General features: G+C 45.7%; 11 protein-coding genes across 11 annotated transcripts; 4 read left to right on the top strand and 7 right to left on the bottom strand.

Annotated features, from left to right (window-relative positions):
- The first annotated feature begins 2,128 nt into the window (after positions 1-2,128).
- On the top strand, positions 2,129-3,130 carry LOC6552328. Its single transcript, XM_026975821.1, has one exon. It carries the CDS (start codon positions 2,135-2,137, stop codon positions 3,014-3,016), a length of 882 nt encoding a protein of 293 aa, XP_026831622.1. The 5' UTR covers positions 2,129-2,134; the 3' UTR covers positions 3,017-3,130.
- On the bottom strand, positions 3,118-5,320 carry LOC6552329 (carnitine O-acetyltransferase). The gene has a single exon (XM_001979752.2). The coding sequence runs from the start codon at positions 5,152-5,154 to the stop codon at positions 3,223-3,225; it is 1,932 nt and encodes a 643-aa protein (XP_001979788.2). The 5' UTR covers positions 5,155-5,320; the 3' UTR covers positions 3,118-3,222.
- A 12-nt stretch (positions 5,321-5,332) lies between these two features.
- Positions 5,333-6,353, bottom strand: LOC6552330 (chymotrypsin-2). The gene is made up of 2 exons (XM_001979753.3): positions 5,618-6,353; positions 5,333-5,557 (listed from the first exon to the last, which is right to left on the bottom strand). The coding sequence occupies exons 1-2, from the start codon at positions 6,324-6,326 to the stop codon at positions 5,445-5,447; spliced, it is 822 nt and encodes a 273-aa protein (XP_001979789.1). The 5' UTR covers positions 6,327-6,353; the 3' UTR covers positions 5,333-5,444.
- Positions 6,354-7,043: 690 nt separating this feature from the next.
- Positions 7,044-8,107, bottom strand: LOC6552331 (chymotrypsin-2). Its single transcript, XM_001979754.3, has one exon. It carries the CDS (start codon positions 8,032-8,034, stop codon positions 7,216-7,218), a length of 819 nt encoding a protein of 272 aa, XP_001979790.1. The 5' UTR covers positions 8,035-8,107; the 3' UTR covers positions 7,044-7,215.
- An 817-nt stretch (positions 8,108-8,924) lies between these two features.
- Positions 8,925-10,006, bottom strand: LOC6552332 (chymotrypsin-2). Its single transcript, XM_001979755.3, has 2 exons — positions 9,787-10,006; positions 8,925-9,631 (listed from the first exon to the last, which is right to left on the bottom strand). Exons 1-2 carry the CDS (start codon positions 9,984-9,986, stop codon positions 9,004-9,006), a joined length of 828 nt encoding a protein of 275 aa, XP_001979791.1. The 5' UTR covers positions 9,987-10,006; the 3' UTR covers positions 8,925-9,003.
- Positions 10,007-10,813: 807 nt separating this feature from the next.
- Positions 10,814-11,913, bottom strand: LOC6552333 (chymotrypsin-2). Its single transcript, XM_001979756.3, has 2 exons — positions 11,080-11,913; positions 10,814-11,018 (listed from the first exon to the last, which is right to left on the bottom strand). The coding sequence occupies exons 1-2, from the start codon at positions 11,854-11,856 to the stop codon at positions 10,947-10,949; spliced, it is 849 nt and encodes a 282-aa protein (XP_001979792.3). The 5' UTR covers positions 11,857-11,913; the 3' UTR covers positions 10,814-10,946.
- A 406-nt stretch (positions 11,914-12,319) lies between these two features.
- Positions 12,320-13,313, top strand: LOC6552334 (chymotrypsin-1). Its single transcript, XM_001979757.3, has 2 exons — positions 12,320-13,103; positions 13,165-13,313. Exons 1-2 carry the CDS (start codon positions 12,382-12,384, stop codon positions 13,235-13,237), a joined length of 795 nt encoding a protein of 264 aa, XP_001979793.1. The 5' UTR covers positions 12,320-12,381; the 3' UTR covers positions 13,238-13,313.
- Positions 13,314-14,307: 994 nt separating this feature from the next.
- Positions 14,308-15,316, top strand: LOC6552229 (chymotrypsin-2). The gene has a single exon (XM_001979758.3). The coding sequence runs from the start codon at positions 14,343-14,345 to the stop codon at positions 15,207-15,209; it is 867 nt and encodes a 288-aa protein (XP_001979794.1). The 5' UTR covers positions 14,308-14,342; the 3' UTR covers positions 15,210-15,316.
- A 176-nt stretch (positions 15,317-15,492) lies between these two features.
- On the bottom strand, positions 15,493-16,430 carry LOC6552230 (chymotrypsin-2). Its single transcript, XM_001979759.3, has one exon. The coding sequence runs from the start codon at positions 16,393-16,395 to the stop codon at positions 15,595-15,597; it is 801 nt and encodes a 266-aa protein (XP_001979795.1). The 5' UTR covers positions 16,396-16,430; the 3' UTR covers positions 15,493-15,594.
- Positions 16,430-17,560, bottom strand: LOC6552231 (chymotrypsin-1). Its single transcript, XM_001979760.3, has 2 exons — positions 16,801-17,560; positions 16,430-16,641 (listed from the first exon to the last, which is right to left on the bottom strand). Exons 1-2 carry the CDS (start codon positions 17,524-17,526, stop codon positions 16,546-16,548), a joined length of 822 nt encoding a protein of 273 aa, XP_001979796.1. The 5' UTR covers positions 17,527-17,560; the 3' UTR covers positions 16,430-16,545.
- A 144-nt stretch (positions 17,561-17,704) lies between these two features.
- LOC6552232 (chymotrypsin-2) lies at positions 17,705-18,620 on the top strand. Its single transcript, XM_001979761.3, has one exon. It carries the CDS (start codon positions 17,727-17,729, stop codon positions 18,528-18,530), a length of 804 nt encoding a protein of 267 aa, XP_001979797.1. The 5' UTR covers positions 17,705-17,726; the 3' UTR covers positions 18,531-18,620.
- Positions 18,621-20,756: the final 2,136 nt, after the last annotated feature.

Raw genomic sequence — 20,756 nt, 5'->3', positions numbered from 1 at the left:
GGAATGGACAAAGGCAGCCTATGTCAAAACCTGCCATGGTGTGAATTAATAAATTAAAATAAAATAGTTTCGTTACGCAAATCATAATTTCTGAGCCGTCAACGTCAACATTCACTTTTATGCTTTGACTAATCTGTGCACCGAGTGCTTTGCATTCAATAGATTTTGGCAACTTATACATTTTGCATAAAATATGCAAAGTGCGGCAATAGTTGGCACCCATTAATCACAGAGCTCTGCTGCGATTGGATTTCATTTCCATTTAAATTTGTGATTTGCTGTTGCTGCTACTTTCATCCTAATGCATTTGGGTCTATTAATTAATGACAAGGTAATTTTGGTTTCCCATTACAGAAACTTATCGTATATTTATTTGACAGATCTTTGCATCTTTAATGACCCACATAAACAAATTATTCGAGTAAAAAAGGAAACACAGCTGCGGTTCCATTTCACTGTTTTTCATGGTCCACGAAATTGGCGTGAGAAAGTTGGAAACCAGTTTTTTGGCATCAACGTTAAAATGTGGGCTAACTTATTATCTGGTGGCCAAGTTGCCTTGGCTGGTTTATTTTGATTTGTGGGCAGAATTTCACCCACCTAATGAGATGCACCCTGTCGGCGGCACAAGATTTTGTAATATATCTAAGGCGGTAAGTTTTTAGGTCTGAATTGGAAAGGAAGCAGCGAACCTTACTATCTCATCTTCGGTATTACACCACTTGTACATTCACCAAACAATAATAGGCCTGCCAATTAGCCCTATATGGTCTATATCTCAGCTCATTCCGTATGCATCTGTTTGTTATGACAACTAATTTCCGCTGGAAGTTGGCATATCCAATTGATGAGCTGTGCTTTCGATTTTATCGGGTTATTTACCTTCACTTTTTAGATTGAAAACCAATTCCAAATATACGAGTATTTTGCTTCAATTTGGCACATTTCAAGCTGACAATAAATCGCCCATCGAATGGACACAAAACCTGGACCTTGGGCCAGACCAAAACAGATGCGAAATACTGAAGTCCCCGAATACACAGATTTCAATTTCCATTTGATAGCTCGGGTTTCGAACAATAAAACAATATAGAGACAATGGTCCCGTAGACAAAAGTGCATTTTAAGTCGGATTAGTAACCTCGTCGCCTATCGTCGTCATCAATATTTACATATTGCTGTGGGACATTCAACTGATCTGCAAAAATAATACTATATACATATAAACAATACTTTTGTATTAATTTAAATGGAGCTTCGATTGTCCACTTGGCAACCATGCATATCTGTTATATATCTACAATTGCAATGCCACAGAAACATAACATATTTTATATTTTATCAATTTAATAATCAACTAGTGAGTTTCACTTTTCACATTTTTGGGAAATGTTTTCTTTGCCTTATTATAAAATGAATATGCGAAATAGAGATGCTACTGATTAGTTCCCATAAAATTGATTTCATTTATAAGTCTAGGTACGCAAATTACGTAAGACAAATCTGAGAACAAACTCAATAATTTATTTACAATATTGCGTTTGTTCTTAAGTCACACTATAATACTTTAGGTGAACGTTTAAAAAGCTGTATCTATTTAACAGGCACATCCAATAGGTTGAATTTATAAGCAAATGATCGATATAATAAGGTTACAGCTTGACTAACTAGTTTACAACGATCGCAGATTTTGTTGTCGTATGTGTATCACCCATTGTTAGGGTTTCCTCTCGCTCGACGTTTGTGGAGCCCATAGAGTAAGGCTAATACAAAAGCCCACTTGCCACCAACCAGATGAATCCGAACCACCTCTTCGCCACGCATAACAAATGTTTTATGACCCCTGCACTGTTGCAACTGTGTTGGCTGCCGTTTCACGATTTGTTTCCGATTGTAAACAAGTTGGGGCCGTGGATCGGTATAAAAGGCCGGGTGCCCGGTTGACCCATCATCACAGCACTAAGAAACTCGGACAGCGAGGGAGCATCCGGCTAAAGACAGCTAACCAGCAGAGAGACACCCACCCAAGCGACAGCATGAAGATATTTGTGGTGCGTTGGCCTCGGATTGGATTACCTCTAGCCAAATGGATTACAAGGGATTATAATGATTGCTTATCTTTCAGACGGTTCTGATGGGGGCCATGTGCCTGGGCCTCAGCCGGGCTGACATCAGCTTGACCAAGGTTGGTTACAACTACCGCATCCAGCAGCAGCAGCCTCCCATTGTGGCGCACCTGTTGAACCAGCAGCTGCAGCAGCAGTCCACGCATCCGGTGCTGCCTCCTCTCCCGCTGCCCTACCTTCCGCCCGCTGGCCAGGTGCATTCTGCACAAGCTGACGTTCGTCCCACCATCGGATCATTCCCCATGCCCACCGGTTTCCCCGTCAACTTCCAGACCGCTCCCATCCAGCAGCTGCGCCGCGCCCGTCCGCGTGTGAGGATTCCCAAGCGTCCCATTGTGACCAAAAACTTTTTCATCCACTCGGCGCCCGAGGAGTCCGAGGACGAGGTCCAGGACGAGCTGAACCAGTTGGCCCAGCAGCCTCGCAACCACTACAATGTGCTGTTCGTCAAGACGCCTGCCCAGACCAACCGCGCGGCGGCTCTCAACTTGGCCAAAACGCTGAAGCAAGAGAAGACCGTGGTCTATGTGCTGGCCAAGAAGACGAGCGCCGCCGACCTGCAGGATGCCATTGCCGAGGCGCCACAGCAGATCAACAAGCCGGAGGTGTTCTTCATCAAGTACCGCACTCCCGAGGAGGCCCTCAATGCCCAGCGGCAGATTCAGTCGCAGTACGATACTTTGGGAGGCAGTTCCACCATCACCGACGAGGGAGTGGCCCCCATCACCTCGGTGGTCGGCTCCTTGGATCCCCCCGAGGAGGAGGAGGAGGAGCAGCAGCAGGCGCAACAGCAGCAGCTACACTCAGAGGGCCACTTTGTGGAGAACGGTGCCGGCAATTCTGGCGTCGGTCCCATCGGCAATCATTATCTGCCCGCGAACCAGTTCTAAGTATTCCTCATTGCTCGCCGCATCCAGATCTAGTTAGCTGTCATCAATACCTCTTAGTTCTAAGTGCTTGCCAATGTTACCCAAATCCGTATTAAAATTGATTTTTTTAAAAAACTTTAAGAGTAATGGGGGTTATCTTTTCAACTGAACTAAATATTTTGTAAGGCAATCGACTACAATGTAAGGTATGTTCCAGAGAACCACTTTCAATATTTGCACTTCAGCTCGGGCGGCTTATCTGTCGAAGCTGGACAATTTTCGAGTACATCCTTCATCTGAGCAAAGGATTGCGCTAGCAACTTTGCGAGCTTCTGGTGATCAGTCGCCTGACAACGTCGCCATGCGGATATGGCCAAAATGATGTCATGTTCACGGGGATTGTAGCAACATGCATAGCCATCTTCTGCAGAGGGTCCGTAACCCATGAAAGCATCGTATTTGGTGGCTACCTGCGAAGTGGACATTCGAAAGTGTGTGGACTTCACATATCCTGGCGAAGCGAAGAACTCCGGAACAGGTAGGCAGTTCTCCAGCGCCATTTGTCTAAGTCCAAAGAGGTGACGATCGACTCCCTTTCCCAGAAGAGCCAGCTTGGCATACATCTGGTGGCACATCACTGCCTCACGAATCTTACCAGCCTTCTCCGCAGCTGGGGAACTCACATCATCCATGGCTAGGCAAAAGGCCAGGGATTCATTCGAGCACGAGCGTATGGTTTCGGTTCTGCCGCCATCGAAGATGCGCAAATGCGCCGACTCGTATTGAGCAGCTGGCTCAGAGTGCAACTTAAAGAAGGCCAACTGCAATGCCATCTGAATATAGCTATCTGGACCAAGGCGCTGTTTCTTGATGAAGTCCTTGCCGTAGCTATCGAACTTGAGAACCTTCATTTGCAGGTCCTGGACAAGTTTGTCCACGTTCTTCTGCGCGATTATCAGCCATTGCTCCACGCACTTGCTAACATCGCAGAACTTTATTTTCCGTGCCGGAATAAAGGCCTCCGATCCGCATTCCCCGTAGCTGGGGTCATCCTTCATCTTCTTCACCACATAGTCCATCATCATGGCGATCGGTTGACCCTCGGCCGGCGAGTGCTCGTAGGTGAATCCAACGTTTCCATTCGGGTTCACCACCAGCTGAATCGTCTTATCCATCCAGCGGTTGCCACTGTTGCACTGGCTGCCCTTTCCATGGATCAGCGAGAGGACCAGTTCCTCGGCATCGCGACCTTCCTTTGGGTTGGTACACTCGTCAAGGGACACCGTGAACATGGCTTTCTGAATGGTGGTTAAGGCATCCCTATTACGGGGCTTATTTGACAGATGTTCGTATGCCTCCGCCCAGTTGTCCCTCGAATCGGTGGTCAAAATTCCATAGGGCACTCCGCGCTCTGTTTCCTTGGCCATTATTTCCTCCAGTTGAACAGCCAGACAGGGGGCAATTATGAGTTTTCCTTCCTTGTCGTATATTTTCAGTTGGTAGAAATGATTCCGGTAGATAACCACCACATAATCAGAGCACGGATTGTAGACGATGTCGTCCGTGAACCTTTTCGGTATCCGGCAAGTGCCGAACACCTTGCCAAACTGACTGTTGTCCAACTCGTTCTTGCCCATTTTCACAATCGGAATCTTTTTGGCGTGCACCAAATCATTAAACTCACCCAATCCGAAGATAACTCTCGACGTGTAGTCCACAAAATCGTGCGCATTTTCAAAGTTCTGTTTGGGAAAGGTCATGCCGGGACTGGAGAAGCAAGTCACTGGCGAGCGAAACTGCAAGTAGGCCACCTTCAGCCAGCGATGGGCTAACCAGTTCTTCTCCTGACCACCAACTTCCTCCAGCAGATTTTGTAACTCTTCGCCCTGCCCGTTCTGGAAGTCGTAAGTAATCTTCTCCTGCTTTTTAAACTCCTCGGGTGTCAGCAATGGTTGCACGGTTATCATAAAGCGCTTCAGGATTTCTTCGAGCGGCAAGACATGATACTTCAGTAGGTTGGGCTGATCGGATGTGGAACTATCCTTGGTGCTGCTGAAGCTGGCAGTGGGCATTTTTTTGGGGAACGCATTTCGAGTCCGTTGCAGAGCCGATAGCCTTGCAAAATTCCAGAGTACCTTTCCATTCTCACGGAACTTCATCTCGCCGTTGGCGGCTCCCTAGAATGACCCTCAAAGGTGCTATTAGCACTTAAATTGTGTTCTAAATAACTGTGTAATTTGTTCGATTTTTTTCAAAATAAAGCCACATTGTTACACTAAATTTCCAGTTTGCATTGATCAGTTACGTTAGTCAATTAAAATTATCCCAAAGCAGCTCTAAAACGTGTAAAAATGAAAGGCAATGCTTTCGTTTATATTTCCACAACTTTATCAATTTGTATGTTTTATTTGCAGGGAAATTCCTCTATCATTCCATCAATATTTTGTCCCTAATCCTGGGGCGCAACAATCTCCGCCTGGATATCCTCAGAGCTGTCCGTTTTGGATAGACTCAGGTGAGTGCGTATGAAGTCGTGGTAATAAGCAATTGAAGCGTGGGCATCTGTAGAATACAGTCATTTAAGAAGATGGCATGTACTTTCGCAATTTTAATCACCCTTACCTGGATAACCCTTAGCACATGGCATCCCCCAGTTGACCAGAGCCACCAGTTTGCCATTGTGCACCAGCGGACCGCCGGAATCACCATGACAAGCTCCGCGTCCCTTGTCATTGAAGGTGCAAACGTGGCCAATGTCCACCCGGCTGCTATTGTCGTGGGCAGCGCGACACTGCTCGAAGGGCACATAGTTGACCTCCAGACTCTGCAGACGGGCTGGAACATCTCCGCCCAGGGATAGAGTACCCCAACCGGTTAGGAGGAGACGGGATCCTGGAACCAACGCCTCGTGATCCAGTTCCACCGGTTGGGTGGCATTGTCAAACACAATCGAGTCATTCAGATGCAGTAGAGCTATATCGTTGCGGTACTTCCGTGGTGCATAGTTGCTATGCTCCACGATCCTGTCGGGATAGTAATACTTGGAGCCATTCTGATGCAGATCCTGTGTGCCTGTAAGGACTCGAAATGCCGTCGCCTGTCTGCCTCTCGTACAGTGAGCAGCCGTTATAATCCACCGCTCATCAATAATAGCACCGCCACAGGAGTGAGCTCCACTCCCGACTCCTTGAAGGGAAATCTGGTAAGGTGCCAGCCCCTCGGCGGCCTCCTCCCCGCCCACAATGCGGTTCTTGGTGTACTGGGGAGGATAAAGGATCTGACTTGTGGCACCCGAAGTGAACAGAACTAGTGGCAACAAAATGAGCAACATAATGCCTGCTTGCCTTTGGAATAACTGAATTTCGTAACCCCGCGGCAAATGTTTCTTATAGGTGAATTGCGCTTTACAATTACCAATTCAGTCACGTTCCGTGGCCAATATCTGGTTGTAAAAGTCCAGCTGAGTGAGGAACCCTGCATTCTAGGCAGGCACTTACCACAAACAAGGTTGTTCTGATAAGTACGATTTGCACGTAATTTACATAACAGGAACTTGAAAAGTAGATAGCCAATTACTTTACCTTTGGCTATGTTATAAGCTTGTGCAATGAGAAAAATAAAAATGTTTTTTTTTACCATCGAGGCCATAATAAAGTGTTATTTTCGCGCCTGTCAAATATCAAATCGACTTTTGTGTGCCGGCATACTATCAATCAAAGTAATCTTTCAATGGGTTTTATTTAATTATCTCCTAATTCGAGAACCTGCTGGAAAACTACTTAGGTGCTGTTTATTTCCATGGCCAATCATACGCTAATCTGTACATTTAGTAATGCCACAGGTGATAGCCAATACTTCCTGATATCCCACTTCTTCCTAACTGTTTGTTGACTCAGTTCTGGGAACCGAATATCATGATGGATCATACGAATGACTGGGCTCTGGAGTTATCTGGACAGCATGAAGTGGGGGATTTCCTTCAGAGAGTCTATCAATATGGCAGTTTTTAGAAGTGGTAAGACTTTTTTTAACTGTTTGTTTTAACTGATACGCAATTGTTCATTTATTTGTTCATAAATATTTTACGATATCTTTGATATCTAAGTGATAAAATTTACAGTCTAATTTGATCAATTTGCAGGAGCCATTATATGGCAGCTGCTATTTTTGTTCGCTTTTGGCTTTTGTACCCCCTCGGGCGACTTTTGGACCTTTGCGGTTCAGCATGCGGTTCCAGAGTCAGTCATCATCTGCTCGATCCAATCGTGGTAGTAGGCCACCGAGCCGAAGACATCGGGATAGCCAATGGCACATGCCTCACCCCAGTTGACCACGCCCACGAGGGTTTGGTTGGCATCCACCAAGGGTCCGCCGGAATCGCCATGGCAGGATCCCTCGCCCTCCTGGGTGAAGGTGCACACATGTCCTTCGCTCAGCCAGTTGGCGTTTCGCACTCGGGACAGGCAGTTGTCGTGCTCGATGTAGTTCAGGTCGATCTTCTGCAGCTGGGTGGAGTACCTTCCCCAGGTCTTGGTGCTGCCCCAACCCGTCAGTGTCAGCTTGTCTCCCGCCTTCGGCAGTGATCCCTTTTTGGCCAGCTTAATAGGTTGAGTCAGGGCATCGTAAACAATGGGCGTAGCCGTGTGGATCAATGCTATGTCATTGTGATAGGCCGGTTTGTCGTGACTGCAATGGACCTTCGAACCATCTACCAGATACTCCGCTCCTGGTTTCGTGTAGTCCAATGTGCCGGTGACAATCTTCAGGTACTGAATGGGCCACTCCATGCAATGGGCGGCGGTGAGTATCCACTGTGGCGCGATGATGCTGCCACCACACACATGCTCTCCAAAGGTGCTCATGATGGACACCTGGTAGGGAGCAAATCCAGAGGGGGAATCGATTCCTCCAATCACCCGGGTCTCGGGCTTAACGTAGCCCAAATGATGATTAAGCTGGTGTCGCCGATGGATCTTCACGCTTTTCGCCGAACACTGAGACAGGATCACCAAAACACTGATCAGTACTAGCCACTTCATTTTGCTTAAGTATCTGTTTCAATTAAAAGTTTTTTTTGTGTTGTGTTGTGCTCAACATCCGTAAACGGTTTGCCCACTTTTTGGCACCGAAATCGCTTTTATAGCCCTGTGCGAAATTTCGTTATCTCTCGAAGAGTTTCTTTCAATACTTCTTGGCGATAAGCGACTCAGTTCGGGGAAAGCTCCGGTAATGACAATTTCCATAGCCCGTATAAAGTACCTGATAGGGGGCAATTCTACTGCCATTTGGACTGGGAGTGATAGACAACGAGCACACGACCGCAACTAGATTACTCATACGCAACGGTGGCGGACTTTGTGCTACTCGAGTTGCGCTAGCAGATCTTCAGACGCCGCCGGTTGATAGGGTCGTAATCGGATGGAAGTCTACTCAAAACCCAACTGGAATAATTGCGAAATGATTGAAGGCCTCTTGAAGATACTGAAGTTGGCATACCCTTAGGGTAGCCAACTTAAAACAGATAGGAAAATTGTACACAAATGTAAGAGGATATCAAAAATTAAATCAGACGAGTTCGCCTATGAAAACCCTAAGTATTTTGTTTTTTATCAAGCACTAATAAAAAGTACTGTATAGACTTTGTTCGGTGTGCCAAGGTTTCGTAGGGTATTATATTGTTTCTGGAAAACCAATTGATTTTTATGGCTTCAATGAATTTTGACGTTTCACTTATCACCCACAATTACAACAATTGGTAGACGTCTGGACAAGGTTCTATCAAGATTTCAAGTTAATCAATTGTTTCACTCACTGCATTTTGGACTTTGACATAATTTAGGAGACTATGTATCGTTTGGAACATCCCTGATAAACAAGAAATTATGTTTCTATCAAAATATTCGTCCGACGATACTCAAAATGCAGAGCACAAATTTTAAAGTATTTTATTGAATGACGGTGTCTTTCGGGATAAATATATTGGATAACACTTTTTGCAACTCCTTGAACTAGGAAATAGCACATCCGTTGATAGTGGATACAATCCAGCTGTAGTAAAAGCTCATGCGGGCGAAAACATCGGGGAACCCATAGCCGCATGGAACACCCCAGTTACTGACGCCCACCAAGCGACCACGACTGTCAACGATGGGTCCTCCGGTGTCCCCATGACAGGCTCCGGCTCCCACCTTTCCCAAGGCACAAAGGTGACCTACATCCAGGTCTGGAGTACCGCCGTAGGTGGAATTGCACTTCTCCGGGGCGACATAGGTCACATCCAACTGCCGCAGTGTCCACGAGAGGTCTCCTCCCACCTCCGTGCTGCCGTATCCGTACATGGTCAGCTTTTCTCCATCTGTCAAATCCTCCAACGGAGTAATGGTGATATTCTGGGTCACATCATCGTAATCGAAAAGAGCATGTGTCTTGATCAGTGCAATGTCGTTATGGTACATCGGCTTGTCGAAGTTGCAGTGTAAGATGATATCCTCCACGGAGTATATCCAGCCTTCCGATGCCCAGTCGTTGTAGGTGGTGGTCACCACCTGCACGTTGTTTTTTCGCAGTCCAGCCACGCAACTGGCCGCGGTGATGACAAACTGATTGTGGATGATGGCGCCGGCACAGAAGTGGTTACTTAAAAGAGTTTCAAAAAATAAAAATAAATAAAAGAGTTAAAAATAAAATGTTACTTAAGACAATAAAATTATATTGCTTTAAAATATATTATAGCTCTGAATATAGAATATATTTTCACCATAGAATAGTTCAAACAGGAATAAGTTGATTACCCATAGGCGTTTTGGAGCGAGACTAGATAGGGTGCTGCCAGGATATCGGACTCTTCTCCTCCAAGGATTCGGGAGCTAAATTTACTCGCGGTTTTGGAACTTTCTGAGGATAAAGCTCGACGACGTAGGCTCGCCTCCGAAAAGGATAACCCCATCAGGACGAGGACGAGTAGAGAGACCGCTCTGGTTTGGTAAGACATCTTGGACGAACGGCTAAAATTGGACTAATTGCAAAGGAGTGCAGCTGAAAAGAAATTAAGTTCCCACATACGATATTCAATGTACGATATTAGATAGTTGGCGTGATATTAATGAGCCGCCATAAAGGTAGTGCAATCTCAATCATGGTCAGCCCGAACGAAAAGCACGAATTCTCCCCTCGTAAAAATCCCATATCTTTTTATAAATCAGCTACACAAATCATGTTTCCTGTACTTGCCTGTACTTACGCTTAGGTAAAAAATGCCTTCAAAACGATTTTCGAATCACTGGCAATAATGAATTTTATACCCGTTACTCGTAAAGTAAAAGGGTATACTAGATTTCGTTGAAAACACGCAGAAGGATGCGTTTCCGACCATATAAAGTATATACATATATTTCTGATCAGGATAAATGTCTGTCTATCTCTCCGTATGAACGCCTCGATCTCAGGAACTACAAAAGCTAGAATCTTAAGATCTTGAAATTATGAAATTTCTCATTCGCACTAGCTGAGTAACGGGTATCTGATAGTCGGGGAACTCGACTAAAGCAATCTATCTTGTTTATTATCCCATCTTATCACTATTTCGATAAGATGAATGGACAATTCCAAGATTCAATTTTTTACTTTTCAGGTACATTATGCTTCGTATTAAAATGCGAATATTTTAAAATCTAAAGAATGTCCAAAAAATGTTAAGGTCTACAAAGGTGAACTATTAGTAATCTAAACATGCACAAAAATTATATTCTTTGAAGGTATTTTCTATACCCCATACCAAAGGTTAAGTCGACAAGAAATAACTGAGATATTAAGGGTAAATCCAAAACAACAAATTTTTAATGCTTGAATCATATTCAATAGAGCTTTTACAATGTATTTGTCATATTAAAAATCCCTTGCCAAACTGATGAATCGCATTGCCCTCAGTGCACAGATAGGAGGTGACCAATGTCTAGGCGATCGTACATCCATTCATGGTGGTGCGGATCCAATCGTGGTAGAAGGCAGCGCGGGCATACACATCCTAGTGGAAACAATGGGCAATAAATACATATATAACGGTCCGATATCGGCGGAATACTCACCGGATAGCCACGTCCGCATGGCACACCCCAATTGCCAATGCCCACCAAGCGCTGCTGCTCATCGATCAGCGGTCCGCCAGTGTCCCCATGGCAGGCGCCCTTGCCCGCGTCCATCTGGACACACACGTGACCCAGGTCCACATCATCTTGGTTCTGCAACTTCACCCGGCACGCGTCCACCGGCAGATATGTGCCGGATGCCTCCTGCAGGTACCGATCATAGGTGCCCAAGGCCTCTGCGCTGCCCCAACCGGCAAAGGTCAACTTCTCCCCCTCCTCCAATTCATCGATATCCGCCAGGGTTATATTCTTTGTCACATCGTTGAACTCAACTTTGGAGGACAAGTGCAGCAGGGCTATGTCGTTGTGATACAGCGGCTTGTCGAAGTTGCAGTGCACATGGATCTGGTCCACAGTGTAGTATGCAGCATACAGATCCCACCAATCCGAAGTTCCAGTCACAACCAGCAGCCTCGATGGCCTCAATCCCGCCACGCAACTGGCCGCTGTGAGCACCCAGTATTCGTCGAGTATGATGGCTCCACACAGGTGATACGAGTATACATTTTGGATACTTGCTATCCAGGGCCATTTGCCCTCGGCTGAGGTAGTGCCTCCGGCCACACGACTTTGGGGCACAGCTTCGGTGGAGCGATGCCTCTCGATGTTGGCCAAGCCCGGAAGCGGTTCTCCTCTCATCCTCATGGCTTCCGTCGGCTGGTGCAGAGCCAGCAGAGTCAAACCCAGCAGCGCCGTAAGGTTCCACTTATTTCCCATGGTTGGTATATCCGCGATACAATCGAAACTAAAAGCCCTCAGGCGGGGCACCTTTAAATTACACTTCATATGGCGGATCTTATCGCCCAGTTTGGTCGAATTTTGGATAACAGGAAGTTTATGGGTCTGGACATGGCGATAAGTGGCATATGCGGCAATGCGGCCGTGGTCATTATGAGCTGACTGGCTAGTTCGATCGGTGCATTTATAGAGTGCCGAGATTTGCCGTGTCACACAAGTCCCTGGGTTTATGGTCGACCAGGTCCAATTGCACGTTCCGCCTTTAGCGATTGGGTTTTATCCTTGTAGCCGTAAAGATACCTGGCTGCTCATGGCCATAAAGATTGCTGGCCAGTGGTCAGTTGGCCGCGAAAAACCCAATTGAACCAACTCCCGAAGTGCGATAAAATAGGTTTATATGGAATGCATATAAAAACGCTCAGTTGGGTCATACAATTTTCCATTGCTGGTCATTAATTCGCGCGGTCCGGCATCGTCCCTCGTCTCGGAAATATTTTTCAGGTGATGGCTGTCCCTTTTCCTCTGATTTGGCTGCTTCTGCTGGTCACTTCCATTGACGTCACGCGCGGAAAGCGCTTGGATCGTAAACTTTTCGACAATCGAATTGTGGGTGGCCAGGAGGCGGAGGACGGGGTGGCTCCTTATCAGGTGTCCATTCAGACCACCTGGAAAACCCACATTTGCAGCGGAGTCATTCTCAACGAGCAGTGGATCCTCACCGCGGGCCATTGTGCAAAGGACTATGGCATCGAGGATCTGAGGATTATCGTCGGCACGAATGATCGCCTGGAGCCAGGACAGACTTTATTTCCGGACGAGGCTCTAGTCCATTGCTTGTACGACATTCCCTATGTCTACAATAATGACATAGCGCTGATCCATGTCAACGAGTCGATTATACTCAATGATCGCACCCAGATCGTTGAGTTGAGCACAGAACAACCACCGGCGGGTTCCACCGTCACTTTGACGGGATGGGGTGCTCCGGAAAGCAGCTCTCCCACAGTGCAACATCTGCATACCATCAATCTGACCCTCATCGCACACGAGGAGTGCAGGGAGAGATGGGACTTCCACGATGGCATCGACGTCGGTCATATTTGCACCTTTACGCGGGATGGGGAGGGAGCCTGCTCCGGAGACTCCGGTGGTCCACTGATGTGGGAGGGCAAGCTGGTGGGCCTGGTCAACTGGGGTAGAGCCTGCGGCGTCGGCTTGCCAGATATGTAAGATAAAGTTCAACTACCTCTTAAAAGGTGGGATCTTACGAATTTTGAATCCTTGCAGGCATGCCAACACAGTTTACTACCAGGATTGGATTCGAAGGACTCGCTCAGGATGCAAGAATCGTGTTAACTGAAAGAGATAATATGGGATAGCGATTAGGTGGTACCACTATGATGTAATAAAATTATGAAATAAATGTATTGATTAAAACAACGCTGATATCACATACCCCTTACTCATGTGGTCATTGCCTGCTTTTAGATGGGCAATCAGCACTTTTATGGAGCTGTTTGCTAACATGTTATGGCACAAGGTAATGTCAGGATAGGGCTGAAAAATTATCCACGTGAAATGATTTGGCCAGTACTATTAAATGGTGCCAATTAATTATAAACGAATTATATGTATTTTATTTCGGTTGGCTACGATAGATTCTTGTTAGTTAGATTCTTTGCATTTCTATCCTCAAAATGGATAGCCCATATTATAGAATTCTTTACATAATCTTTAAGGAATATGGCATTAAAATTTGAAGTCAGAAATTATATTTTCTGATACCATCTCAAAACATGATCGAATTAATTTACATTTCCATGATACAGCTTTTACTTTTAGTGGGACAGCAGGTCTTGGGTGCTGATTTACCTATTTCCAAAGAATATGCTTAAAACACAACTTAATTCTGCCTATGAAAATGGCATTGAGCTTAGTGATACAAATTCTGCTGCTGTTTCTGATTAATATATATTGCATTAAATGGCAATTAAAAAAAACGGAAACTTAATACTATGAAAAATATAAGAAACTCGAGGAGGTATAATTCTCCGTAGAAAAGTCTTATTAAGTGAATTGGTTTCTTTTGGAAATTTGATATTCGAAAACATGACTTGCTTGACCACAAACAACATATCCCTTAGATATATTGTGTAGGTGGCAACAGATGCAACCCTCGTTTTACAAAGTCCATTGTGAATATCCACCAAGTGACCATTCTAGGTATTATTCTTATCCAAAGGCGGCTCTGACATCGATTGCCCTGTCACAAAATGATAATCAGTGTGCGTCTATATCTTTGTACGATATCAGACTTTATGGCATAGGTATATTGTGCGGAAACATTGATTCCGATTTACGATAAAACCCCAAGACTTACGATAAACCATTCGAGTATAAAAGAAAAATCACTGCCCATAAACTGCAGGTTTAATTGTCGCACTGAAATTCAAGCACCCACCGTAATGGTTCGACTGGGTGTTTTGCAGATCCTTGTGATCGTCCTGGCCAGTAGTTGCTATGAGCCCATCAGTGCCGTGCGATTGGCACAGCTTAGTGAGAAGCAGCTGGAGTGGATCTCGAAGGCGGAAGGAGTCAGCTTCCAGAATCGCGTGATCAATGGCGAGGAGGCGCAGTTGGGCGAGGCCAAGTACCAGATATCGTTGCAGGGAATGTACGGAGGCCACATATGTGGCGGATGCATCATCGACGAACGCCATGTCCTGACGGCGGCCCACTGTGTCTATGGCTACAACCCCAGCTACCTGCGAGTGGCCACGGGAACTGTAGAGTGGGAAAAGCCGGATGCATTGTATTTCGTGGAGGAGCATTGGATCCACTGCAACTACAACAGTCCCGACTACTACAATGATATTGCATTGATCCGGCTGAACGATACGATCAAGTTCAATGAGTACACGCAGCCGGCTGAGCTGCCCACAGCTCCGCTGGCCAATGGGACGCAGTTGCTCCTCACGGGCTGGGGCTCAACAGAACTCTGGGGCGATACGCCCGATGTACTCCAAAAGGCCTATCTCACCCATGTGGTCTACTCGACTTGCCAGGAGATAATGAACCACGATCCGTCCAACGGTCCTTGCCACATCTGCACCCTGACGACTGGTGGACAGGGAGCCTGCCATGGCGATTCCGGCGGTCCGCTAACGTACAATGGAGTGCTCTACGGCCTGGTCAATTGGGGCTATCCCTGTGCAATTGGAGTTCCCGATAGTCACGCCAACGTCTACTATTATCTGGAATGGATTAGGAGCATGACCTCGGGACCATGTAGCAACTGCCACTGCTACGCCAGTAACTATCCTAATCTGTGATCCCAGAGGACAATAAGCTGAGCGAGATATACAATTCGAGTAGGTAAGAATGTACCCTGACTAACTTGTTTGAATAAAAGCCAATGGCGGATTAACAATAAGGTAAAGCAATGTTTATTGCTTTCATGATTAATTTAAATTTCTTGATGTTGCTAAGTAAAATTGCTCTTGAATATTGGAAGTAGTTTTTAATAGCAACTTTTATTAACAAAACGTTTAAGCTGTTTAAGAAATCGAGTTTTTTTAAAAGCTTCTTTTTAAAATTTCATTTGATAATTACGCAACACCATTTTAAAAGGCACTTTTATAATATAGATTAAGATTTCTTTATTTTCCCCTGAAATGTAATAGAAATGTAATAGCCAACTTAAATTTGGCAAGTACATCAGTAGTAGCATTTGTCGTTGCCGCTGATCTTGCTGCGAATCCAGTCAAGGTAGTAGTACACATTGGCCTGCACATCGGGCAGTCCGACCCCGCAGGGTCGTCCCCAATTGACCACACCCACCAAGCGGCCATTGCTCACCAGCGGGCCACCGGAATCGCCGTGACAGGAGCCCTCCCCCTCGCGCGAGAAGGTGCAGATGTGACCCACACCCATGTTGCTGGTTCGGTTGAAGGTCTCGAAGCACTCGTTGAATGGAACAAAGCCCATGGTCAGCTTCTGCAGGTCCTCCAAGGCGCTCCCGTAGGGCACATCGGCGCCCCAGCCCGTGAGGACGATCTCTTCGCCGGGTTGAACCGGCCTAATTGGCAAGGCGATTGGTTGGGTCAGCTCATTGAAGGTGATATTCTGGGTGAGCTTCACCAGGGCGATGTCGTTGTGCATGTAGGGCTTGTCGTACATGCAGTGCATGTGAATCTCGGCGGTGTAGTAGACGGCTCCCGGCTCTGCCCATTTATTGGTGCCCGTGACCACATTGACCAGGGCGGGAACAAAATTCTCCACGCAGTGTCCGGCTGTTATGATCCAATTTTCGTTTAGGATGGCACCACCGCAGTTGTGGTAGCCCACTATGGGTTGCAGGGAAACCTGGTACGGAGCAAATCCGACCTCAGCTTCCTCGCCGCCCTTAATCCTGCCGGATGGACCTGCGGAAAAGGGTCCTACCAAGCGCTTTGATTGACAGGGATTCGGGGGCTTCACAACTAGGAGAAGCAAAAGGCTTAGACGGAGCAGCTTCATCTCGAAGGTTTGAACAAGTACTGAACACTAAACGTCAACTTATTCGCTATCAAAACTTTATTAGGTGGCCCATTCTTATCGAGGCTATTTTATCGTTGCCCAATAAATTAGCCTTTTTATGGGTTACGATAGTCGCAGTACACGGAACCTTCAGGCGTGGTCGGAGGTGAAGCCAGTGCACTTTGAGTTCCCACTCATGATATTGCGTATCCAATCACGATAGAAATAAACGCTGGCGTGAACATCCTGGAAATACACCAAATATTTTGTATGTTTTCTTAAATATCTAGATTATTTTGAAGAGACGCCAATGGAGCAGATAAATTGCTTTCACAAACATTAGTTTATGATTTCTAAGGGACGACTGACACTAAAGCTAAGTGGTTGAAAATTCCTATCACTTACCGGAACTCCGGTCGCGCAGGGCCATCCCCAGTTGACCAGTCCCACCAGGTAACCGTTGCTGACCAAAGGTCCACCAGAATCTCCATGGCAGGCACCTTCTCCCCTTTGCGAAAAGGTACAAATGTGGCCCACATCGCAATCGTCATCGTTATTCAGCAGGGCTTTGCACTCGCGATGGGGCACGTACTGCAGGTATAGAACCTGCAGATCGATGGGACTGGGGCCCCCGAGGACCGTGGATCCCCATCCAGTGAGGATCACTTCATCCCCCGGCTGCATGGGCACCAAGGGCAACGGGATCGGTTGAGTGCGCTCGTCCCACGCAATCGGCTCGACTAATTCCAACAGGGCAATGTCGTTGTGCATGTCCGGATTATCGTAGTTACAATGGATGTGGATGGCTTTTAGGAAATACCTGCCTCCCGGCTGGTTATACTTATTGGTGCCCGTGACTACCACCAGCCATGGAAGGAAGGCATTTTTGACGCAGTGAGCGGCGGTCAGGACGAATGTCTCGTTTATTATAGCACCACCACAGGAGTGGGCGCCGGAGATTCCTTGCAAGGATATCTGATAGGGAGCGAAGCCATCCTCAGCTGCCTGACCTCCAACGATCCTTTGATCCTTGAAGAACCCTTCATCCGTAGAGTTCCCTTTGATTCGTATGGCTGTTACGGATAGGAGTCCCGAAAGACCCAACAAAATAAGTAAAGCCGCTGGCGACATCTTGTTGCTGGCTTTGGTCAGCAAATGAAGTGTTCAGGCTAACAGGTTGCCTTCTTGACCATTTATCGGATTCAGATAAAAAATCAGTTTATGGCGCAATTGGTGGAACCTTTGATCAGGCCTTTATGACTTTACTACGCTTCAATCAAAATCGCAGAGGGTAACACCAGACTAGTTCAGTCCGCGATTGCATTTCAGCCATGGCGTTTGCATGGTTCCCTTTTTATATTCTGCTATTCGGTTTGCTCTACAGTGACCTATGGGCAGTGGAGCACCTTATTGTGGGTGGCCAGAATGCAGCTGAAGGAGATGCCCCCTACCAGGTCTCGCTCCAAACGCCTTTGGGTAGTCACCTATGCGGCGGTGCCATCATATCGGACCGATGGATAATTACTGCTGGTCACTGTGTCAAAGGATATCCGGCCAGCAGACTTCGAGTGGCCACTGGAACTATTCGCTATACGGCACCAGGAGCTCTGTATTACCCAGACGCCCTCTACCTGCACTGCAACTATGACAGTCCCAAGTACCACAATGATATAGGCCTGCTCCACCTGAACGAGAGCATCAGCTTTAACGCCCTAACTCAGGCGGTTGGGCTACCCACTTCCTCCTTGCCCAGAGGAGCTTCGGAGCTGGTCTTCACCGGATGGGGAGCTCAGTCGGCGGCGGGGGCCTTGCCAACACTGATGCAGCTAGTCCAGCAGCAACACCTCAGCTTTCAGGCCTGCAAGTCCCTGCTGACCGCCTACGAAGATCTGGAACTGGGTCCCTGCCATATCTGCGCATATCGCCAGGCAAATACTGGAGCATGCCACGGAGACTCGGGCGGTCCTTTAGTCCACCAGGGCACACTGGTGGGCATACTCAACTTCTTTGTACCCTGCGCTCAGGGTGTGCCGGATATATTTATGGATGTAATGTACTACCGCGACTGGATGCGACAAACGATGAGTGGCAATGGCAAATGTGCACAGGTCAACCAGCAGACAATAACTGGATAAAATATTTCAACTCATTACGAACCTGAATTTCAAATGTAATTCCCTAATGTTTTGCACAATTAATTAAGTTATTAAAACATTTAAATATAATTCCCAAACTGTCAGCACTCTATCAAATCGCACCCGAAACGCACCTAAACCGCACCCAAATCGCCACCAAACCGCACGCAAACTGTACCAGGCAGGATTTTTGGCGTATCTTTTACGGGGCACTCAATACGGCGCATCCTCTACTTTTATAATTACTGCAGTTCACCTATATTTGACAGATTGTTTTAATGCTCCTGGAGGAAAATGATATTCTTGGCCCCCAGCCAGGAGGCAGCTCAAACAGACAACCGGAATGTCTTACTGATTCAGCCACCCGCCGTTTTCTGATTTATTTCGGAGGGTGGGAAGTGTCGCACTGGCCACACGTGTCGTTCTGATCTAATTGGAAGCAGGTAGGCCCAGACAGAAGTGGTCTTAGTCATGATTTGAGTTGTGAGAAAAATGTCGACAGAAATCGCTCACGGCGCATGGAAATTCTGAAAATATTTCTATCGGCACTCGCCGTTCGGATGGGGGAAAAACAACCGGGAAAACTCTCAGTTGTGGGTTGTATCTTGGCATTTTCAAAAAGATTTTCAGTTGCTGTATTGACTTGGACGTGTTCGGTGCGGGTCTCGAATTTTCTTGGAATACGCGGCGTATTCGCAATCCGTGTGCTATATGTAGACGCGGGTCTTCCTCATATTTTTATATATACAGCAATATATAACAAGTGAAATTTCGCAACTTGTGCAGAGTCGAGGGAAAATTATGTTAAATCCAGTGAAAATGCCAAAGTATGTAAAATAATGTTCCCAATAAAGGCAAACCGACTGTGATACATATTTTACATACTTACCAACAGTGATGAATAGTTTCGCCCAAAGTATACGGCCAACGAAACATTTCGAATAAATATATTACCAAAAATAAAATAGATTCTGAATATTTTGTGTTATGTGAATTTCTGTTTGAAATATTGCGTACAAGGCGTTGCCATTTCGTGATATATTCAAACGATGAAAGGTCTCTTTGCTGGATCCAAAAGAAAGAGCCATTAAATGTTCGGTAGTGAGAGCGTAAAGTGCATTTATCTGTCGGGCACCAGATGTTAATAGAGCCTCTGATCTTTATTTAGCCCCAATCGCATGCTTCGCCGCACCTGGGGCATTTTCGGGGTAACCTAAGGGGACTCAGCAAATGTATTTCCCAAATGATTTATTTAACCAGGTGTTAGGCGTAGAAGTTGAAGGAATTTTAATAAAAGACGTTCACCTTCTGTGCACTCCCTACAAGATTTCCGTTAGGTCCTTGATCGTTAGGCACCTAATGTTAGTCGATTTCAACACAAACTAATAAATGATAGATACAATTTTATTAATTGTATACTCCTTAACTTATTTACTTTCATTTGTTTAACGAAATAAGACTATAAAACAGTTGGACAGATGCCCAATATCTTATGAAAAGTCATATTGGTCTGACTAATATTTATTTTTATACCTGTTACGCGTAGAGTAAAAGGGTATACTAGATTCGTTGCAAGGTATGTAACTGGCAGAAGGAAACGTTTCTTGATCAGGATCAATAGCCTGAATAGCCAAATGTAAACAATAATTTTTTTGTACATTTTTTTGTAATTTTTTTGATGTTGTAGAAATTCAAGAAAACTAAAAAATGTTCCAAGGCTGAAGTTCTAAACTCCAAAAGTCAACTTATCTTAATCGGATTTTGAAGGTGCATACCTCACACCTCTTTAAATTTATCGTTTGCATTTTCACTAGCTGAGTAACGGGTATTTGATAGCCGGGGAGCTCGAGTATAGCATTCTATCTTTTTCATATTCTATTGCCAAATCAAATCACCAGCTGTTGTATTTGTATCTGTTAAAATATGGAATCACCTTTTTTAAACTTTGTATATTTCATTTGAAAGCCCACTGTGTCATTGTTTATCATATTCCAATTATTTTCTAAATACCTAAGTAGCAGTGACGAAGCCAGAAAGGCAAAATAAAGCGTTGGCACGTGAAATTACTTGACGGCAACGGGGCGTATGCGCAACAAGAAATTTTAACTAGCAGCTGTTAAATTAATTCGAACGCCATGAATAATGATGGCCAATAAACATAAAATTTGTTTAAGAGTACACGCGCTTTGCGTTCACGAAAAATTGAATTTTGAAAAAAGTTGAAAA

Source organism: Drosophila erecta, unplaced genomic scaffold (genome assembly GCF_003286155.1).
Source record: "Drosophila erecta strain 14021-0224.00,06,07 unplaced genomic scaffold, DereRS2 tig00000000-arrow-pilon, whole genome shotgun sequence".
Classification (NCBI taxonomy): Eukaryota; Metazoa; Arthropoda; class Insecta; order Diptera; family Drosophilidae; genus Drosophila; species Drosophila erecta.
The sequence above is the reverse complement of the archived record's forward strand: the minus strand, read 5'-3'. Positions and strand labels throughout refer to the sequence as shown.

Bases quoted from the DNA above. Each gene is read 5' to 3' on its own strand.
- LOC6552328 (XM_026975821.1), top strand. From the start codon at position 2,135: ATGGGGGCCATGTGCCTGGGCCTCAGCCGGGCTGACATCAGCTTGACC.
- LOC6552329 (XM_001979752.2), bottom strand. From the start codon at position 5,154: ATGAAGTTCCGTGAGAATGGAAAGGTACTCTGGAATTTTGCAAGGCTA.
- LOC6552330 (XM_001979753.3), bottom strand. From the start codon at position 6,326: ATGTTGCTCATTTTGTTGCCACTAGTTCTGTTCACTTCGGGTGCCACA. The intron at 5,558-5,617 runs GTAAGGGTGATT...TGTATTCTACAG, and splicing joins ATGTGCTAAGGGTTATCCAG to ATGCCCACGCTTCAATTGCT.
- LOC6552331 (XM_001979754.3), bottom strand. From the start codon at position 8,034: ATGAAGTGGCTAGTACTGATCAGTGTTTTGGTGATCCTGTCTCAGTGT.
- LOC6552332 (XM_001979755.3), bottom strand. From the start codon at position 9,986: ATGTCTTACCAAACCAGAGCGGTCTCTCTACTCGTCCTCGTCCTGATG. The intron at 9,632-9,786 runs GTAATCAACTTA...AACTCTTTTAAG, and splicing joins TCGCTCCAAAACGCCTATGG to TAACCACTTCTGTGCCGGCG.
- LOC6552333 (XM_001979756.3), bottom strand. From the start codon at position 11,856: ATGGGAAATAAGTGGAACCTTACGGCGCTGCTGGGTTTGACTCTGCTG. The intron at 11,019-11,079 runs GTGAGTATTCCG...TGTTTCCACTAG, and splicing joins CATGCGGACGTGGCTATCCG to GATGTGTATGCCCGCGCTGC.
- LOC6552334 (XM_001979757.3), top strand. From the start codon at position 12,382: ATGGCTGTCCCTTTTCCTCTGATTTGGCTGCTTCTGCTGGTCACTTCC. The intron at 13,104-13,164 runs GTAAGATAAAGT...GAATCCTTGCAG, and splicing joins GGCGTCGGCTTGCCAGATAT to GCATGCCAACACAGTTTACT.
- LOC6552229 (XM_001979758.3), top strand. From the start codon at position 14,343: ATGGTTCGACTGGGTGTTTTGCAGATCCTTGTGATCGTCCTGGCCAGT.
- LOC6552230 (XM_001979759.3), bottom strand. From the start codon at position 16,395: ATGAAGCTGCTCCGTCTAAGCCTTTTGCTTCTCCTAGTTGTGAAGCCC.
- LOC6552231 (XM_001979760.3), bottom strand. From the start codon at position 17,526: ATGTCGCCAGCGGCTTTACTTATTTTGTTGGGTCTTTCGGGACTCCTA. The intron at 16,642-16,800 runs GTAAGTGATAGG...GTGTATTTCCAG, and splicing joins CCTGCGCGACCGGAGTTCCG to GATGTTCACGCCAGCGTTTA.
- LOC6552232 (XM_001979761.3), top strand. From the start codon at position 17,727: ATGGCGTTTGCATGGTTCCCTTTTTATATTCTGCTATTCGGTTTGCTC.